Here is a 17,945-nt window from a genome sequence, read left to right as displayed (position 1 = left end):
AGGAATGTACAGTAGAAAATGAACAGGGTGATCATTATTAGTTGGCTGTGATGTATTCAACTATACTTTGTTCAGCCTAACTAGAAATAGCCTTAAAATAGAGGGGCATCATTTACAGCTACAGAAATATCCCATTTGAGGCAATAGGGGTGCCAAAATATACTGAAGCATGAGGGAAAGTAAAATAGCTTGCCTCACACATACTGTCAAACAGAAATAAAATGGAACTAGAACTCAGATCTCATATGCCATCCCCAAGACTTTTCTCTAGCTCAGATTACATCAAAGGGGACAGAAAGTCACCAGGGCTACAACATGATAGAGGATCTAATCCCCCTCCCTTTTTTTGTTATTGTTCTGTCTAGGAATTGTGCATAAAGGGAATGGAGAAAACATGTTTATTTCTCAGCAGCCCCCAGTCATCTCAACCATCATGGGAAATGGGCACCAGAGAAGTGTTGCCTGCACCAACTGCAATGGCCTGGCCCACAACAATAAACTTTTTGCTCCAGTTGCTTTAGCATCTGGCCCCGATGGCAGTGTTTATATTGGGGACTTCAATTTTGTAAGGAGAATCTTTCCATCAGGAAATTCCATTAGTATTTTGGAATTAAGGTAAGTTATCCCAGATTTATTTGCTTTAGTCTATGGATATAAGGTAATTCAGACTGAGTTTTAGTGTATTATGGAATTCATGGCCCATCCTGTCCATTTTACCCTTTATTCAGCAGCAACTACTTTCTAAATAGGTACATTAATGGTGAGTCAGCAACCATATCAAAAAAGATGGAAGATGGGCTGCACACATGTGTTACCTAATCCAAATTTGTTAGGATAACAGCAAGGAGGCCAGTCAGTACCTTTGGATCATGGGTGGATTGGAGAGTAAAGTATAAGAAGATAAAAAAACGTAAGATGGAACCCAGTTGTATCGGGGTTTGAAGATAAGATTTTATGTTTGAACCTGGAGGTGATAGGGACTAGAAGAAGGGCCATTTCTTCTCAGGATAAAGAGGTTTCCCTGCCAAGAGGACCAGCCTTATATGTAGATGGCCCACGCTGTTGCCTATGCATTGTTATTTTATTGGAAGTCTCTCTTGCCTAGTGACATCTCTTCCCCCAACTCTCCAGCTTGTTGGAATACCTGAAGTCTCTACCATTAGAGGTTTATTCCTTTGCCATTGAGTCATCCCTTAAAAATATAATGTCTTATAAACCTAACCCATTATGTTGTTACCAGTCATTAATATCTCAACACAGTTTAATTTATCAGATTTTCTTTTACCAAAGTGACTGCTGGCTGAGAGTAGGACCTTAAGACACAAAAGACATAAGTTTTGTTAAAAAGGAGAAGGATCCAAGGAATAATCCATTAATCATAGAGAGCTGGGTATAGCCCTAAGTGGGTGGCAGTTTAAGGGACTGTGGCTACCTGGGGAAAAAAGACATAGAGAGAGGGGGAGCACCAAAAATTCATGATTTTGCCAAAGGTCAGCCCTAGCCAAAGCTAAGGAAAGAAACAGTTGAAAGCATGCAGAGGGCCGCAGAGTCATAGCTTGACATTGCTATGAATCTAAGAAAGTATGAAAAGTACAGATTGCCTTTTGTGGACTTGAGGTTGCAAACAACATCTCAAGTAGATCGATGGCACCCCTGCCCCCACCCCATAGACTCCCTACATCACTTCCTAAAAGCTTTGGAATTCCCCTTATCGAAAGAATCAGGTGACGACTGTCAGTGGGCACTGGGATTTGCCAAGAGCTCACACACTGTCACTTCAACATGTTGTAAGTAGTTAGCTAGGCAATAGGCTAAGTCTTGTGTCAGACTGGCCACAGGAGCTTCAGCAGAATAACTCAGAGGTAAAGCAAGCTCCCACCTTCGAAACACTTGTGGTCATTTTTACATCCTCTCTCTGGTGCTGCTTTGTATTATCCAGTGCATCTTTTTCATTTCACAGTGAAATTATTGGCAATAACCGGAGCAGCTGCAAGAAAGTCAAACCCTGCCTCCCCTCCCTCCCTTCCCAACTGCTCTGTCACATTCCATAGCAAGGACTCGAATTCAAAAATTGCAAAGCCCTTTATTATGCTCTCAGAATCCATGCCACGAGACCAGTGGAACTAACCTGTATCTGCATGAGAGTCTTTGACAGGGCTTCTGAAACTTTTTCTACTCCTGACCCCTCCAGCACTTCTTAAACTGTGCATCATATGGGGTCGTGACCCACAGTTTATGAAGCACTGTGAGGATGTCGATTCAGAAGTCCTACTAGATTGGGTCTGCCCACTCCAGATTTTTGTTTGATAAGCAGCCAGCACAGACTGCTCTGTCCTCACATTGCGCTTAGAGACTTGATGATGGAGCTTCTCCAACAAGATGCCACAGAAACAGTATGATCCGGGGCCAATTAGTCAGTCAACAAGTATTTATAAAAGCAAATAATGTATGGCAGGCACTATGCTAAGCACTAGTTGATGATGAAAGGGAAAAATATAGTCCCTGCCTTCAAGGAGCCCATGTTTCTAATGGCAGAGACACCATATAAGTAGCTAGGAACATAGGTGTCTGCGATGTAAATGGAAGACAGTCTCAGAAGGTCTCAGAGTTTGGCCAGAAAATCCAGGAGGCACAAACGAGGCACAGTTGAGGAAAAGCAAATTGAGACAAATCCCTGGGATCCTGCCAGTGACTGAGTTCTGTTATTCTTGACAATGGTTCCCTTGAACAGAAAAATCAGTAATGACTCCAAATGGAGGCATTTGTGTGTCTGCTTTTATCTTGCTATCCCAATATATGTAAATATCTTCTATTTTAGCTGATGAGAGATAGCGCCTTCATTCATTTGATTGTTAATGACATCAGGGAAGGCTTCAGAATAAAAGTGGCTCTCTAAGAAACTATCACAGACATTTCTTTGGGCAACAGTTGTCTGTCCTCAAGTCAATGAGTTGAGTACCTACGCTCAAGGATGCCACATCCTTACCCTCCCTGGAACCCCCTGCTTCTTGAGTCTGTTTTGTTCATACCCAATGCTGCCCACAGAACTAGGGGACCAAAAGGCCTGACCTTTGGTGGGTCATCTCTGCCTTTGTAACAGAGCTGATGACCTCATCCTTCCATCCTTTACCCAGTAGGGAGCTCTGCTCACCTGGCCTCAGGCAAATCAACAGATGGGAGTCACAAGGTATACTCCACATCCTTGAATCCAGAGTCTTTTGATGGAATCTCTCTGGCTAGGCAGATGAATATTGGACTTGATTTGACTTGCTCAATAACACTGACCATTCACTCTTTTCTTTTGGCGCGCATTAGGAACAGAGATACCAGACACAGGTGAGTAAACTCTGGTTCCCACTTAAATGCCAGTTTCTCAGAATGTTCTAACAGAGAATTTTTCCTTTTTAAATAAATTGACAGAAATACTGTGAAATTTCAAGTTGTAACCCAGGTAAGTAAAGAAGGCTCTACTAAGTGAAGGTTCATTGGAGAAACTTCAAGAAAGTTTGGCATCAGAAAATACAGAAGAGAAAATGAAAGCTTGAGAATGAGTACATCACATGAAAGCAGGGTCGTCTTTATGGGTCCTACAGCCTTAGCTGTAGGTGATCCCACTATCTGGAGCATAAGTAAAAATGGACTTGGTACCTTCCAAGCTTTGGGCAGGGAAAGAGACAGTACAATGAATGACCTAGTGGGTAGTTTAAAGAGAAGCATAGTGGAGGTTTCATCTAATTCAGGACAGTACAGGATCTTTGGACATGGTTCCCACTCCTTGGAGATATTTAAGCTGAATCTGGATGAATTTTCTCATGTCCATTGTAGTGAGGATTCCTTTAATATATGGGTTAGACTAGCCGGCTGCTAAGGTACTGTCTCACTCTCAAATTCTGTGATTCTATGATTTTTTCCTCCACAAAAGAAGCAATGGACAAATGTGGAATGCCATAGACCTGCAATTAGTCTCAACGATTACCTGTGATCGGTGTGTTTGTGCATCACACGTGTCAAAATCTTCCTAAATTAGCTGCAATCACAAAGGAAAAGAAATGAATTTGCTCAGTCCTGAGTGCAAATTTTTCACCACATGGTGTTGAGAAGTACAATGCCATTGCCTGAATGCCAGATGTGCTGCCTTGGTTGTCAGGTTGCTTGCTAGAAAAATGTTACACGGTATTAATTATACCCATTAATTGCCCATTTAACAAGCTATGTGATTGGAACTGACATGAATGAAGTGATCTTTGCTAGGTTCCTGGGCCTGACCTGAATATATATCTAACATTCAGGTGCCCTCAAATGTAACAGCAAGGCTAGAGAAAGACTCTTCCATATTCTTCAGTTATTACAAAGGCTGAACACCACTGTGTCTGGAGCCTAGTGGGTTTTCTGGACGTTGACCCATTTTCTAAAGGTCATCTCCATCTTCAAGCTCCCAAACCCATGCAGGATTCAGCATACGGCCTCTTTGTGGAATTACGTCAACTCGAAATTTGCTAATTTTGCTTTCATAGAGTCCATGGGTAGCCAAGAAAATAGCATCCATGAGGTTTTACTTTGGTGTTTAGGGCTATTTCATTGTCTCAGTGCCATTTTGAAGAACCTCCCCAGTGGAAATCATACACACACACTTTCTTCAGCTGACTTCTCATCTAGGCCTAGCCTCTGACATGTTAGCAACCCTGGCACATGCATGTGCATGTGCGCGTGCGTGCACACACACACACACACACAGACTCTCCTTTACCACCTACTTGTCACTGGGTGCCCTCAACTGAGGTTTGGGGAGAATGATCATTCAAACTTCCCTTACAGGCATGGTAGAGATATTCAATAATGGAAGAAGGTAATACATTCCAAAGTGCTTTTGTGCAAGTAACATTTTCCTTGGAGATAAGGCCTATAGAATCTTCCTAAACAAAGCATGATTCATTTAACTCTGTTGAAACTCACACAAAGTCATTAGCAAAGCAATGAAGACTACTTCCAGGTGAGGTCACAGCCCCTTCATCATCCTGGAAGGATGTTAGTAGACTGGGGGTTTGGAAGAGGAAACATCAACTAAATGTAAAGTTTTGCATAGCCCTCACTAAGCCATCTTTGCTTTCACAATGTGCTGTTTGCTGTGACTGCCAAGTCAATTTAGGGACCTGCTGGGAGTCTTTCCTCTTTCATCACAATACCTCTTCTGCTGGTCCCAGAGCTGGAAGCTGCCCCTAGAGGCCCCTGGATTCAACACCAATTTGTCCAGCAGTTTTTTTTCAGCCCTGAATCTACAAGCCTCCTATCTCCACATTATTATCCATGATTATATATTTGGGGAACAAGCAGCAAGGAAAACATCACATGGTAGTAAGATGTTCTAGTTCATAGAGAGGGATGCCAAGGCATGCTTAATTGCGTGGATGGCTCTCACCCTTCTCTTTTCTTTGAGCCAATAGATGAGACCTAAATGAATATATCATCTTTCAGAGTCTGGGTTGTTTTCTAGCAAACTGAAAAAAAAATGTGATTTAATAGGAGTGTGCAATGTAGTCTAATCTCTTCCCTACTACTGATAAAAAAAAACAAAACACCACACACTCCAAATGTGGAACCTCCTGATGGTAGATCTGGCTCATCCTCTTGGTACAAGATGAGCAATAGAAACATGTTTAGAGAGTCAGGAATTTTTCTGTTTTTGACCAAGATCAGAGGGGCTGGAGCCAGGGCAGGGAAAAGGAGGAGAGGCACTGAACAGATGACTTCATAAAGCTTTTCTTTGCTTCTCCTCAGCACAAGTCCTGCTCACAAATACTATCTAGCTGTGGATCCAGTGTCTGAAGCCCTCTACCTATCAGATACAAATACAAGAAGAGTCTACAGGTTGAGATCTCTTGGAGAAACCAAAGATCTGGCTAAGAATTTTGACATAGTGGCGGGAACAGGTGATCAGTGCCTTCCCTTTGACCAGAGTCACTGTGGTGATGGAGGGAGAGCATCAGAAGCTTCACTCAACAGCCCCAGAGGTAAGAAAGTGGCCAATTAGATTTCATGATAGCACAAGAATGATCACACTGGATCAGACCTCTGGTCTGCCCCAGTCTCTGCTGAGAAAAGCCCTCGTTGTCCTTTATTTCTACCTCAGTGAATGAATGAATAAAGAAGCATCTATTAAGCACTTACTGTGCCAAGCACTATACTAAGCCCTTAGGATACAAATACAAATAAGAAAGATAGTCCTTGCCCTCAAGGTACTTACATTCTAATGAGAAAAGCCACGTAGCTGGAGCAAGGTGCCTAAGGAGGAGCACTTTGATCTGTAAAATTGTAAGCTTGGTGAATGAGGTTGCACCCTATCCAGAGTTACTTCAGTTATGATCTTGGCTCCAGAACTGGTAGGGGATGGTGGGGAGGGAGATAAAAGGTAAGTCAAGGCGCTAGTCAAGTCTATGAAGGAGATCGCTAGAAAGTTGGAAACCAAGTGACTCTGCTCAACCGGGGACAATTATAATACCTGCTTCCCAGAGTTGTTGTGAGGATAAGATGAAATGATGTGTAAAGCCCTTTGCAAACCTTCAAGCCTGTGTAAATGCTGGTCGTTATTGTTCTTATGGTCACCTAGCCTCATGCTCTCGATCCTCCTCCCAAGAGGAAACCAAGATCAAGAAAGGGCTAGTCCCTTCCCCAGGTCATCCAAGTGGGGGAGGCATTGCTGGGCTGGCCCCAAGTCTCCCGACTGAAGCTGCCACTGGGCCCTGTTGGCTGCCTCTTGGTACCTCACAGCATGATACAGAGCCCCTCACACAAGGGGGCACAGCAAGGTCACTAGAGTCGACTTCCCTGTGTGATCTTTGGATAAATATAATGGGAATGAGTTTTTATTTTTTTTTTCCTTCTAAGGTGATGCATGGCCCAGCAAATGGCGACATGTTGTGAAATATAAATTTTGAAATCTAACACTTTTATTGCATTGCCACTTTGAGGTGGGGCCTCATTGCCTTTCCAGGGACCTGCTCAAGCCAGGGCCCCAGATGCAAATAAGCCTGGATCCCCTACCTGTCTCTAAGGATGCTCTAGGGAGGAAGCAGACCCCCATTGGGCTTGACATCATTGAGAAAGCACTTCCCTTTTCTTTCTGCCACAGATATTAGATGAAGTTCAGCTTCTCCAAAAGAAATTAAAAAGCTGGAGAGGGCAGTCTCAGCTTTGGGGCACTGGGAATAACAATAAGAGATCTAATGGTCAGGATTTACATGGGCTGGTAGAGCGTTAGTAATGAGAGCTTCTCCTTCTATTAAAGTGAATATCAAACTGAGTGGTAACTCATGGCATAGGAAGGCATATATTTCTCATCACCTGTTTTTGCCACTTAATGTACTTCATAGAAATCAAAAATTGGTGGGTACTGAACCACCCAGGTAAGATGAGGGACTGTTCCCTTCTGAAAGGTCTCCAGGCCCCACAACATCTCTTAATTATCCCTTCCAGGATTTTAGTCCCTGAGAGTCAGGACATTTTTTTCCCAAGAATCACAGAATCTTTGCATTGGCAGGGGCCTCAGTGGTCATCATTCATCTGGTCCAACTGACTCCACCAAGGAATATCCACCATCACACATACAATGAGTAGTCATCTCTCCTTTGCTCAAAGCTCCTGGAGGAAAGGAATCCCTCCACTTTTCTGGTCCAACCTGCAAGGTGGCTTTATGATGACCAAGCTTTCTTGATCTCTGGTAAAGATATGGACAGCCAAGCCATGTCTACATGGCAGCAAACACATGCTTGGGAACTAATTATTAGCTTTGTGTGGAACTCTTTGTTAAGTGCCGCAATTGACCGCTTTGGGGTTGGGAGGTGAGGTTGGGATTCCAGGGTGGCCAGTGCAGGAAGTGCATCCCAGAACATAGGGAATTTTCTTTGCTGCTGACGGGAGAAGGAGGTATGCCTCTGGAGGAATCTGCCACCGATGCTGGGAAGAAGGGCACGCTATCACAATGCTGTTGGCATCTCCTAAATCAGAGGTGTCAAACATTCGGTGCGGGGAGTGCACGCAGCCCAAACCAGATTAAAACAGAATTGGAAAAAACTAAACAAAGTAAATCAAAGTATTGGAAAACATAGATAGTGTTCTATCTGTAGGTCTTATGTGGCCTACAGGGACCCTTATGTATTAGATTAGTGCTTCTACTTGAGTTTGACACCATTGCTCTAACTTCCATACCCTAGGGCAAAGCTCCAGCCAGCTGACCCTAAATCTAGATCTGCTCATGTCCTTACTTCCTCATCTAAGTTTTCTTATCAGTAGAATGAGGGATCTGGATCAGAAGTTTGCTGAGGTCCCTTTGAACTTTACCTCAGTGATCATATGATCACTGTTTACCTCCTTTATCTTGTATTTTTGCAGAGCTATTGGGGTTTTAAACCAGATGTAAAGTTTGACCTTTATTAACATTATCAACACATGTTTTTGCACTCCTCCTATGTGCCAGGGACTGTGCTAAGTGCTAGGGGTACAAAGAAAAGTGCAAGTTGTTTGATTTTTTTAATAGGCAAACACTTCCACTTCCTGGGTCTTCCAGCTGTTCTTCCATTCTCTGTGATCTTTTCAAACAACATTGACAGCTGCTCAGCAGCCACATTTGCCAGTAACTTCAGGATCTTAGGATTCTTCTGGGCCTGGTGACTTGAACTCAACTTGAGCATAAACTCCCTGCACATCAATTTTGTTCTCTCCATTCCAGTCAAACGATGATCTCCTTCGCAAAGATGAAAAAAGAAGCAATTTAAGCCTTGATTAGCTCTGCTTTCTGTGTAATCCATTACCATCATCAGCCCATCCACCCTAGGTAGCATAGCTTTCCTTTCTTGACCCACCTCTTTTCCCTCTTTGAGTTATTCTCTGTTTTCCTTTGCAGTCTCAGTTCATTCTGCGCTTTAATGGTCTTCATGCTCTTCTTTTAATTGCCCTTGATGCCCAGGATGGCACCACACTTTTACCCTCAACTCCTTCCCTCCCCACCCTCAGTCCCCTTGCCTTGCTTTCATATTCTATGCATGTCTTCCTTCTACATTAATATCATCCCTTTGGATGATTCCTTCTTTTCCTCCCTCTGAAGAATGGATTCCTTTTGTGTCTTCAGAATTTCATTTTTGAGACCTTTCCACACTTCCTAGGCTATCTCTCCTTTCAGACCCATGGCTCCAAGTTCCTATCCTTTCTCTGAACCCTTTGAAATCTTCTGTCCCAATATCTAGACTGTGCCTACCTTGCCTCTTCTCTATAGAAAATGAAGTGATTACTTCCTTTCCCCACCCAGGTTTCCATCACTTCCACCCCAGGAACCACTTTTTCCTTGTTAGTGAACAACTCCAAAGAAGAAGCCCCCTTTATCATCCCCTCTACCTTTTTTTGCAAGGCAATCAGGGTCAATTGATTTGCCCAGGGTCACACTGCTAGTAAGTGTCAAGTATCTGAGGCCAGATTGGAACTCAGGTCCTCCTGACTCCAAGGCTGGTGCTCTATCCACTGAACCACCACCTAGCTGACCCTCCCCCTCTACCTTTTGAAGGATGAAATTATTAAGACACAAAATTATAAGCTTCTTTGATGTGAGCACAGAAAGAACTCTAGCAGATCTTTCAATAATTGAAGTCCCAAAGTCACAGTGGACCACAGATTTAGAGTCCTAACTCCTAAGCCAGAATCTCTTTCAAAAGAATCCTGACTGATTTGACTGAAAGTGATAGTAGTAGAGTATTCTTGACCTTTCTCAGAGTTAGCCAGTAGTTCAGCATCAATACATATCTATTGAGCAAATATTATATGTGATTCCTACCCCTTCTTATGATATACTTGGACAGAAAAGATGGGAAATGAGTCTCAATCCAAAGCAGTATACAGTAGGTTGATCAACATTGGTATGGAAGTACAGAGGGAATTCAAAACATTGCATTCCCTCTTTGTACTTTATCACCTCACATGAATTTAAGTCTCATTTTTATGAAGGTGATCCTTGATCCAGCTTTAGTCTCTCTCCTAAACTCCAGGCCTGATGGTTCTTAGACTATCTCTTCTTGACCTGTTTCTCAGCTCAGTTGCTTTTGATTTAATATGCTTTACATTTTCTTCAGGTTTTTTCCCATCTTTTGATTTTAATATTTCTTGCTATTTCATTAAGTTGTCAATTTCTGTTTGACGTGTTCTAATTTCCAGAGAGTTCAGTCTTGGTAAAGTTTATCACTGTGTTCAAAGGTATGAATTTTTGCTTGCCATTTATTCCTCCTTAGATATTCCATTTGTATCTCATTTCATTTTTTCCAGGTATTTGTAGTCCTTGTGGACAGGACATTCTTTTCTCTGAGACTCTACCTGCATTTGTGGAGTTATTCTCATCTTCTGGGAACATTTTTTTTATTTAATATTTTATCTTTCCCCAATTACATGTAAAAACAATTTTCAACATTCATGTTTAAAATTGCGTTCCAAATTCTCTCCCTCCATCCCCACCCCACTCACTGAGAAGGCAAGCAATTTGATATAGGTTATATATGTGTAATAATGCAAAACGTATTTCCATGTTAGTCCTGTTATAAAAGAAAACATAAGCCAAAATAAAAACCCAAGAAAAAATAAAGTTAAAAGTATGCTTCAATCAGTATTCAGACTTCATCAGTTCTTTCCCTGGGAATGGACACCATTTTTCATGGTAGGTCCTTCAGAGTTGTCTTGGATCATTGTACTGCTGAGAAAGCTAAGTCATTCACACCTGATCATCTTACAATATTGCTGTTACTGTGTACAATGTTCTTCTGGTTCTACTCATTTCACTTTGCATCAGTTCCTGTAAGTCTCTCCAGGTTTTTCTGAGAGTATCTATCTCATCATTTCTTATATCACAATAGTATTCCATCACAATCATTTACTACAACTTGTTCAGCCATTCCCCAATTCATGAGTATTTCCTTAATTTCCAATTCTTTGCCACCAGAAAAGAACTTCTATAAATATTTGAGCATAGATCCCAGTTGTTCTACATAATAATGGAATCAGTTCACAACTCTACCAATAGTGCATTAGTGTCTCAGTTTTCTTCTGGGAGCATTTTGAACTGAATATTCCACAGGCACCTCTAAATCAACATGTCCAAAATATAATTAATTAATTTAATTATCTCTGCCCCCACTTCAACCCTTCCTTCTTCCAAACTTGCTTTGCTCTTCTGAAGTCACCACCATCTGTTCATTCATTCAGGTTCACAGCCCTAGTATCACAGTCCTTGACTCTCCACTCTCATTCTCTCTACATATTCAATAAGTTGCTAGAACTTGTCATTTCTACCTCTACAACATCTCTGACATCCACATGTATCTCCCTCCCTACTCAATAATCACCAGCCTAGCTGAAGCCCTCATCACCTCTTTTTGGGAGTCTTGAAATAGCCTCTCCCCCAGTCTATCCTCCACACATCCTCTACAGTGATTTGCCTAAAGCATAGGTCAGACCATATATTCCCCTATTTAATAAACTTCAGGGGATTCCTTATTGCCTCCAGAATCAGATCTGACCTCTGTTTGGCATTTAAATCCCCATCCTGCTTGTCCAAACTTGTTGACCTATTACTCCCTTTAGCTCCATCCAGTCCAGCCAGGCTGGCCTTCCTCCTGTTCCTCCCACATGACACTCGCATTTCCATGCTTCTGTACTATGGCTGACCCCATGCCTGGAGTGTACACCTTGCTCACCTCCACTTCTTAGAATCCCTGCTCTCCTTCCAAGCTTAACTCAAGTGCTGCCATATCCCTGAGGACTTTCCCAATCCCCATTGCTGCCAGTGCCTTCCTCTCTGTATTGTATCTACCTGGATACATACATACACTCTCCCTTGTAAGCTCCTTGAGGGCAAAGATTATTCACTTTTGTTGTGCTTAGTACGTAGGCACTTTGTGGTGCTTAATAGGTATTTTAGAAATGCTTGTGGGTTAATTGATTGCTTGGAGCTGGAATGGAAATCATCCAGTCCATGCTTTCCATTTTAGAGAGAAAATTGAAGCCCAGAATGGTCCAGGGATTTGCCCAAAAGGACCATCTTGGAAGTGACAGTGGGTGAAAATCCAAGTGGAATGGGGTTAGTCAACAATGGTTCATGGAGGGATCTAAGTCTTCTTGTATGGAAGGAGGCAGAGGATCTGAATTTTTAAAGACAAGTGGGTTTCTTTCTGCCAATGTGCATGCCAAGCAGTTGAGCTGTGGTCATCATCCCACCTGCCACCATGGAGTCAGGCATCACTTCTAGCCATAAATCAGTGAATGAGTTTGTCATGCTGTGGACCAATTGTAGGAGTTTCCACGGCAGAAGGAAAAAACATGGAGGAAGTCATTAAAATGCTGAGTACAGATGGAGGGGAAAGTATCACTACTTGCTAATTGCTTCTTTGAGGTCTACTGCAAGTTCCTTTACTGTATTCTTGTTACTTTACAATTCCCAGACATGTGGGCTCTTCAGTGAACTCTCCTTCTTCTTCCTTGGAGCCCTGCAAATGCTTAATGGATTGCTTTAAGGAGAGGCTTGATTTTTGTTTTCACCTGATCGCTAATAAAGAAAAACTATAGATCAGTAGGAAATGGAAATATATATCTAGGGAGTACCCTTTGTAGGTTAGAAACAAGAGCTGGTTAGAGGCCTTTAACAAGCAGCATATTGTAGTTATGGACAGACTCTCCAACCTGACTTTAATTATGCAAGGTAAGTCAAATAAATGCTAATCTGAAAGACAACTCATTTACCTTCGGAATCAATTCTAAAAATAGGATGAATAAAATTTGCTTTGGAGATCATTTCTCCTAAGTTGGAAATAAATTACTGAATGGAATTTAAAAAACAGCCAGCCATAGATGCCAGGTCATAAGATTCTCTTTGAGAAAGGGAGAGATGGGTGGTAAAAAACTGAGTTTAGGGAGCCTGGGTTTTCTTTTCCAATTGACTCATGATAATGCCAGTCACTGTTCCTTTGTATGACCTCATGAAAGTCACTGTAGCTTCCCGTGGTTTCATTTAACCAGGATTTAAGATCCGTTTAATGTCATTGACTTTCAAGGGAAAATGTTCAACAGTCAGTCAATAAAGATTTCTTCAGCATCTCATGTGTCACCAGGCTCTGTCCTAGGTACTGATCATACAGAGACAAAAATGAAATAATTCCAGGCCTGAAGGAGATCACATTATAACAAGGGAAATCGTACATACAAAGTAAATATAAAGTAATTTGGAGTGGGGAGGCCCAAGGGGAAAAGAGGATCAGGAAAGGCCTCATGGAAGAGAGCATGCTTGAGGTTAGCTATAAAGGGATCCTACCCTTTGTGACTTTAAGCAACTCACCTACCTTCCTGAGTCCCAGTTTATTCATCTATAAAATGAGGGTATTGGACCTGTTTGGTCCCTCCTGACCCCAGATCCGTGAACCTATGATTCTAAGCAGTGGAAATGAGGAGGGAATGCTTTCCAGACATGGGAGGACAAAGATGGAAGATAGAGAGTCCTGTAAGAGGAAAAGAAAAAAGACCACTTTGTTTGGATCACAGAGTGTGTCAAGGGCATAGCTTTTTAATAAGCCCAGAAAGATAGTTTGAAGCCAGGTTATCAAGGGCTTGAAGTGAAGAGGAACTTATAATTGATCCTAGAAGTAATAGGGAGCCACTGGACTTTATGGAGCACAAGAATGACCTATGCTTTAGGAAAATCATTTTGACAGTCATATGGAGGATAGATTGGAGTGGGGAGAAATATTTGGCTGAAAAATCAATCAGAAAGTTCCTGCAGTAATCCAGGTGAAAGGCAATGAAGGCCCAAACCCAGGTACTGGCTGTGAAAATGGAGAGAAGGGAATGGATAGGAAAGATAACACCTTGGAAAAACAAATCTGCAAGACCGCTTGTTTCATTTGCAGAAAAGAAGGTGTTTTTTGCTTGGGTTTCTTCTTTCCATAAAACCCACTTCCCTGGTTTTTCTATCCTACTATGCTTATAATTGTGTAGAAGTTTAGTAATTAGTTAAATAAACCTGTGTAAGAAATCCTATTGCATGTGTTGGAAGATTCTGCAATTATCATCCTCAGCAGTCTGGTTTAAAACCAAAGAAGTTCTGAACTGTCCTTCTACCCTTCACCTTCCCAATAAGCCCATGCTTGGTGGTTGTTGGGGGTTTTTTTCTTCAGAAAATGGAAAGGTCCAAAAAATCTCAATTAAATGCATACCAGGAGCCTCTGGGCCCTTCCATACAGACCTTTCTCATGCTTTACTCATCAGTGCTTCTGTGTAATGGGGCAGGGGAAAGAGTTTTGCAAAGATTTGCCCCAGTACTAATCCTTGGCCTTGTATTTCAGGTTTAATTGACTTTGAAGGATGCTTTTAAAACATGTATGAATGATGAAGTTGAAACTTAGCTTCTATATAGTATTTTTACTGCAATTTGCCTTCAAACTAATGAGTCATATGGTAGATAATCAAGTCCTTAAGCAAAATTCAAAATGGTACAAGGTGGGGACAGGAACTCAAATTTGTGACAAGCTGACTGTATGTTTTTAAAAAGTCAATAGAGAAGAAGGAGTGACTAGCCAGGATGAGATTCCTCTGTGACTCATTTGGGCTTCCTTGACTTCACCAAGGGTTGGATCTCTATTTTTGCTTCCATCTTCAATGACAAAATTGGTTTCAGTGTTAAACAGAGCAAGATAATACCTAGAGTATAGGTAAGGAAGCCATATTGCTTCACAACAAACACAAATTGCCTCAACCAGACCTGCGCCAGTTGGGCCCTAGCTTGATGAAGGTGTGGACAACACCAAGTTTCAGGCCCAAATGGGGAAGGAGCCATAAACCTTGATGACCCTTGAGTGACTTCACTTATGATTTGTGAATATAATTCATATAGAGATCCATAGTAGAGAGAAGGCACTATTTGTCCATTAAGATTTGTATTGATAGAAAAATTCACTGAACTGAGCATCTAGATATATTCATTCTAGTTCTACTTTTCCCACTAAGGAACTTTATGACTGTGAGTGGGTCATTTTTTTTCCTCTTTGTTTGGACCTCAGTTTCCTCTTCTGCCAAATGGAACAAGAGGTCAAGATGAGTGGAGAAGTTGGACAAGATTACATCTAAGCTGTCTTCCAGATGTAACATTCTGAGAGTTTGTGCTTTCCATTCATTTCCCATCCAAGTGAATTAAGTGAATGATTATTCACTCAAAGGGGAATTAAGCAAGTACTCTTTCTACTACCCTGTCCCTGCTCCTCTAACAAGAGACATGAGGTGGCCCCAGAATTTAAAGGATTGAGACCCATTATTTAGGGCATCCTCTACTCAGAAAGACACATGCACATATTCTAGCAGTATCTGGTTGAATTTCATTTACAACAATTTCCAGGCCTCCATAATGTCAAAGTGACTAAAGTCATTGCCTTTTCAGTTTTTCCATCTAGTCACTTCGGCATCACTGAGGCCTAACTCTAGATTAATAGAAGTTATCTCTGGCAGAAATCCAACACTTTCCCCAAAAAATCTACCTCCAAATCTCTAGCCCAGTCAGTTACCATTGCGCCCTGAAGGTCTTCCCCCGAACACAATTGGCCAGAGACACTGGGATCCATCAGCAAAGTCATGTTTCAGAGGAAATAGTATACATTTTTCACAGAAGCAGGTGACTGGTTAAGCTTTGCCTTCAGTCTCTTGAACTCCTGTGGTTATAGAGAATGACTTGGTTCCACTTAACCTGCCATAAATAAAAGTTGAACACATTTTTGAACCAGTTTATCCAGTGCAGATGCATATGATGGTTGAAGGTCTTTTGACCTTAGATCATATCAACAGCCAATATTTGGAAGGGGTTTTTTTTAACGTAGTACTAACCCAAAATAACAAGTCATTTGTCAGGGAGAAGCCAGAGGAAGACAAGGCAAATGAATTTGAACTTCACTTTAAATGGAATTTAGTCTTAGTTACATGAAGATCGGGCCCAGGGAGAATCCATGAAGAAAAAACAAACTGTATTTAGTTCAATCAAGTTTTATGATCCTACAGATGCATTATTAAACTGAATTATACTTCTCTATTGATTTTAATTGTCATTTATGCCTAAGAGCCATCAAACTTAGAGGCAACATATTTAGATTTAGAAATGTCATTTGTCTAATTAAAAGTCTTACTTACCCCTACCCAGGGCTGAATTACCCTAGAGTTCTTAAGGAGCCATTTGCCCTTAACCTGGGGACTCATCTATGCTACTGTAAGGCAGGAAAACTTGCAGCAATAGCCTGGCCCCTAGAAGTTTTGCCTGGTGGCCTTTTGCATAAAGTCACATCTGCATCCACATCCAAGTCTGGACCAGTCAAAACTGAGAGTATGCAAAAAACAGAATAACATCTTTTGTCCTTGTCCCTCCCCGATTATCTGTGTGTCCAGTTCAGTGTCTCTCGCTCACAGGCAATTGGTCACAGTGGAAGAGCTGGATTTCCTTTTCTGTCAGTGACTAGGTTGTCAGAACAGGAGAATTCCATATATATTAAATTAGTCTGATGGGGATAGGATATTATAGTCATAGATATTAACTAGTCTTACGAGGAAAGGTGGAGATATGTGGACTACACAAAAAGTTGATTGAATTTGGAAAAGATTGAATGATTGACCCCAAAAAGGCTGTCATTAATGGTTCAGTATTTATGTGGAAGCATGTCTCTAGGGAAGTGCTTCAGGGATCTGCTCTTAACCTTGCATTGCTTAAGATTTTTATCATTAACTTGGAAAAAGTTATGCTTGTTAAATTTGCAGATGACACAAAGCTCAGACAAATAACTAACACATTGGATAACAACCAGGCTCTGAAAAGATCACAGACTAGAACACTGGACCAAATCAAATAGGATGACATTTAATATGAATAAATGTAAAATTCCTGTGTTTGGGTGCCAAAAATCAACATCACAAGTACACGGTGGGGAGAGGTTTGGCTAGATAGTAGGTGGTCTACCATGGAGCTAATGTTGCAGGTTCTGGATAATGTTGCAGTGTGATCTGGCAGCTCCAAAAGCTGATTAACACGAGCTTGCCTAGAATACAATAAGAAAATAATGTCAAGAACACCGGGACAGTATTGCGATCCCCTATATCACATTTTATGAAGGACATTTTCAGAATGGAAAGAGTCAAAAAGTAGGGGAACTAAGATTGTGAAGGGTTTTAGAATCATGCCATGTAAAAATGGATGGAAGGAATAGGGTATTTTACCTGGAAAACACTCAGAGAACACATGACTGTCATGTGGCAGTAGCATTAGGTTTGTTCTCTTTGACCCCAGAGGCTAGAATGGGGTGGTGGGGAGGGGCAGGGTGAGGGAGCAGGATGTGCTGAGAGGGACATTTGATGTCAGAACAAACTTGTTTCAATGAGAGGTGCCCAAGCTTGAGAGGCATCAGATTCCTTCTTATTGGAGATTTCAAGTAAAGGCAAAGGGAAAGTGGTAGAAGGGACTCTTGGGCACACACTGGACCTCTGAGGGCCCTTTCATTACTCAGCTACTTTGAGAGGGAACCTACAGTCTTACATTTTGCCCTTTTCTCCATCCATATGAAGCCAAGATGAGCTTGATGGTAATGGGCCAGCCTTATCAAGAGGAGGAGGTATGATATGGTTGGGGCTGGGGGCAGGGAAGGGCGTGGGTTGGGAAGGGGCCAGCACAAACTCTCCTAACCAGAAAACAGTCTCTAGTGGCCTGCCAGGGTGATGGAGGTTATTTCTGTCCTTTAACTAGTTCCCTAAAGATTCACTTTGTGCAGATGAACCATTGCCCTGGCTTATAGCAACATTTTTCCTTATCACACCCATTTTTACCCATCTCACAAAGCAGAGGTGAGGCCCAAGGTGAGACACAGGATGGGTAAGCCAGGGAGGGGGACAGGATATGATTCCAT

At 41.8% G+C, this 17,945-nt stretch overlaps 1 protein-coding gene across 2 annotated transcripts in view; it reads left to right on the top strand.

Moving 5' to 3' along the window:
• The window catches only part of TENM1 (teneurin transmembrane protein 1), a 773,658-nt gene that overhangs the window by 683,962 nt on the left and 71,751 nt on the right, over positions 1-17,945 (top strand). For both annotated transcript variants that reach the window (XM_072626495.1, XM_072626494.1), the window contains 3 exons: positions 366-615; positions 3,316-3,336; positions 5,776-6,008. In XM_072626495.1, coding sequence (XP_072482596.1) covers positions 366-615; positions 3,316-3,336; positions 5,776-6,008 — 504 coding nt within the window. The remainder of the gene's footprint in view (positions 1-365; positions 616-3,315; positions 3,337-5,775; positions 6,009-17,945) is intronic.

This window comes from Notamacropus eugenii, chromosome X (assembly GCF_028372415.1).
Source record: "Notamacropus eugenii isolate mMacEug1 chromosome X, mMacEug1.pri_v2, whole genome shotgun sequence".
Classification (NCBI taxonomy): Eukaryota; Metazoa; Chordata; class Mammalia; order Diprotodontia; family Macropodidae; genus Notamacropus; species Notamacropus eugenii.
This window is presented reverse-complemented; position numbering and strand designations above follow the sequence as displayed.